A 3901-nucleotide genomic window follows, 5' to 3' on the forward strand; every position below is an offset into this window, starting at 1 on the left:
AAAATGTGTTCCATACAAAATGAAATGCATGAATAATTTCATAATATTGGTTTTAGTTTTATTTGTAATGTAACCCACCCCACAAAAGTGGCACCTGTAGCAAAATAAGGGAAATAAGTTTGGACATTGGATTAATCTTTATCATAAAACGGCAAAAGGTTACGTTCTAAAGTACAGGGACAAATAATGAAAAGTTAAATGTATTCATCCTGTGCAAAAAACAGGATTGGATCCCATGGCTGCAATATCAGCCATCAAGAACTTGAACAATAATCTTAACCACTCATGGATCTATGATGAAAAATGCACTATTCACTTTCCTTTCCTCAAACACAAAAGAAAGGAAATAAGAAAGAGAAAATGGAAAAAGCATTTTGGAGTTTCTTACTTTCTTTTTAGTCAAGATAGGCAACTCAGCAGGGTTAGCTAGGAAGGAATGATAAAACAATAGGATGGTTCTGTATCATTTGTTTTGCATTATTATCTATAATAGTGGGTGGGGATACTAGAATATATTTTTAATGAATAGTTAAAATTTGAATCGACCCTAGTTCTGGCCATTTGGAAGACAACTAATAGAGTTTGCAAACATAGCTTAAAAAAGGTCACAAGGGCAGCTAGGGAAACATTATTATAAGCATAAAAACTAAAAATAAAAGCAATTGGATATTTGAATTGGTACCTCATGACAGCTCCCCCTTAACGAATCACTCTCACTATAAGTATTCTACTCCTTCATGCAGCTTCACTCATAGTCACTGACACACATTTCTTCTCTCTCTTTAGTTCCACTTTATCCTCCACTTCTTAGAAAATAGTGGGGATCTGATAGGAAGCATTGGTCGGAGGTGACCAGCTTTTCCCTTGTAACCATGACTGTTAGGGTCAGCGACCCTGGAAGAGGTCGTCTTAAGCCACAAATGGCAATGGCATTGGCCATTGTTTTGATTTCCACTACTGTGGTTTCTGTTGCTGCTGATGGTTACCCTTACTATTCTCCACCACCACCTTACGAGTACAAGTCACCACCTCCTCCTTCTTCATCACCACCTCCTCCTTATGTGTATCAGTCTCCACCTCCACCACCAATTGAGCACAAAGCTCCACCTTATGAATACAAGTCACCACCTCCCCCTTCACCATCACCTCCACCACCTTATGAATACAAGTCACCACCTCCTCCTTCACCATCACCACCACCTCCTTATGTGTACAAGTCACCACCTCCTCCTTCACCATCACCACCCCCTCCTTATGTGTACCAGTCACCACCTCCACCACCACATGAGCATAAGGCTCCACCTTATGAATATAAGTCACCTCCTCCCCCAACACCATCACCTCCACCTCCTTATGAGTACAAGTCACCACCTCCTCCTTCACCATCACCACCACCTCCTTATGTGTACCAATCACCACCTCCACCTCCTCATGAGAAAAAGTCTCCATCTTATGAATACAAGTCACCACCTCCCCCTTCACCATCACCTCCACCTCCTTATGAGTACAAATCACCACCTCCTCCTTCACCATCACCACCCCCTCCTTATGTATACAAATCTCCACCTCCACCACCACATGAACACAAGGCTCCACCATACCATTACAACTCTCCTCCTCCACCCTCTCCCTCACCTCCACCACCTTACTACTACAAGTCCCCACCACCACCTTCACCATCTCCACCCCCACCTTACTACTACAAGTCCCCACCACCACCTGTAAAGTCTCCAGCTCCAAAGCCTTATTACTACAAGTCTCCACCACCACCATCTCCTTCACCCCCTCCACCATACTACTATAAGTCCCCACCACCCCCTTCACCATCTCCCCCACCACCTTACTACTACAAGTCTCCACCACCACCAGTTAAGTCCCCAACTCCAAAACCTTACTACTACAAATCTCCCCCTCCCCCATCTCCTTCACCCCCACCACCTTACTATTACAAGTCTCCACCACCACCTTCACCATCTCCTCCACCACCTTATTACTACAAGTCCCCACCTCCACCAGTTAAATCCCCAGCTCCAAAGCCATACTACTACAAATCTCCACCACCTCCATCATCTTCACCACCTCCACCTTATTACTACAAGTCACCACCACCACCAATTAAGTCCCCAGCTCCAAAGCCATACTACTATAAATCTCCTCCTCCTCCATCTCCGTCACCCCCACCACCTTACTATTACAAGTCTCCCCCACCACCTTCACCATCTCCTCCACCACCTTACTACTATAAGTCCCCACCTCCACCAGTTAAATCCCCAGCTCCAAAGCCTTACTACTATAAATCTCCACCACCTCCATCACCTTCACCACCTCCACCTTACTATTATAAGTCCCCACCACCACCAGTTAAGTCCCCAGCTCCAAAGCCATACTACTATAATTCTCCACCACCTCCATCACCTTCACCACCTCCACCTTACTACTACAAGTCCCCACCACCTCCTTCACCTTCTCCTCCCCCACCCTACTACTACAAGTCTCCACCTCCACCAGTTAAGTCCCCAGCACCAACACCTTACTATTACAAATCTCCTCCCCCACCTTCTCCTTCACCCCCACCACCTTACTACTACAAGTCTCCACCACCTCCTTCACCATCTCCTCCCCCACCTTATTACTACAAGTCACCACCTCCACCAGTTAAGTCTCCAGCTCCAACGCCTTATTACTACAAATCTCCTCCCCCACCTTCCCCATCTCCCCCACCACCTTACTACTACAAGTCTCCACCTCCACCAGTTAAGTCTCCAACTCCAACTCCTTACTATTATAAGTCCCCACCACCACCTTCACCATCTCCTCCACCACCTTACTATTACAAGTCCCCACCTCCACCAGTTAAGTCTCCAGCACCAACTCCTTACTACTATAACTCTCCACCACCACCTTCACCATCTCCTCCACCACCTTACTACTACAAGTCCCCGCCTCCACCAGTTAAGTCTCCAGCTCCAACACCTTACTATTACAAATCTCCTCCTCCACCAGTTAAGTCTCCAGCTCCAACACCTTACTATTACAAATCTCCTCCTCCACCAGTTAAGTCTCCAGCTCCAACACCTTACTATTACAAATCTCCTCCTCCACCAGTTAAGTCTCCAGCTCCAACACCTTACTACTACAAATCTCCTCCTCCACCTTCAGCATCTCCTCCACCACCTTACTACTATACATCCCCGCCTCCACCAATTAAGTCTCCAACTCCAACACCATACTACTACAAATCTCCTCCTCCCCCTTCACCCACACCTTACTACTATAATTCTCCTCCTCCACCAGTTTCGTATCCTCCACATCCTTACCCACATCCCAACTACCACCCATTGATTGTGAAGGTAGTGGGTAAGGTCTACAGCTTCAAGTGTTATGATTGGGAGTATCCCGACAAGTCCCATAGCAAGCACCACCTCAAAGGTACATTACATTCATTTCTTTATCCTTTTATTTTGATCCTTTATCTCTGTCATTTTTCTGTGAGGCTTATATGTTTTGATCACCTTGGCTCTAAAAATTATAGACACACTTTTACACAAACAATTATTCTTAGCTGTCTCCTTCCGACACTAAGTCTTTATTCTTTTGACTTTCTATTGTTTTTTGGAATGTGAGCTAATCGTAATTTCAAATAGCGAAATTGAGCATGGCAATACTAATTAGTTTGATGGATTTGCTTATTCTACCTGGAACCAACTTAAGCAAATAAATACACTTATAAAATTATCCTTTTTTGTACTAATTAACAATTTAAAACTCAGAATTATCATTTTCAAATTAACTGGATAAAAGGCACTACAAGGTACACCCACTATCGCATTATTTACGACACCCGCATATTTTTTATTAAATATTATAAAAAAACATAACTCCTATCTAAAATAATATATAT

The 3901-nt window shown here is 44.0% G+C and overlaps 1 protein-coding gene across 4 annotated transcripts in view; it reads left to right on the top strand.

The window, feature by feature from the left end:
- LOC109354462 (extensin-2-like) overlaps window positions 724-3901 on the top strand; it is a 5709-nt gene continuing 2531 nt past the window's right edge. For 3 of the 4 annotated variants that reach the window (XM_019596973.1, XM_019596975.1, XM_019596974.1), the window contains exon 1: window positions 733-3429. In XM_019596973.1, coding sequence (XP_019452518.1) covers window positions 873-3429 — 2557 coding nt within the window. In that variant the 5' untranslated portion in view covers window positions 733-872. Of the gene's footprint in view, window positions 3430-3901 lie in introns of all 4 variants that reach the window. The other variant, XM_019596976.1, reaches the window with a different exon arrangement.

Source organism: Lupinus angustifolius, chromosome LG08, assembly GCF_001865875.1.
Source record: "Lupinus angustifolius cultivar Tanjil chromosome LG08, LupAngTanjil_v1.0, whole genome shotgun sequence".
In the NCBI taxonomy this organism is placed as follows: Eukaryota; Viridiplantae; Streptophyta; class Magnoliopsida; order Fabales; family Fabaceae; genus Lupinus; species Lupinus angustifolius.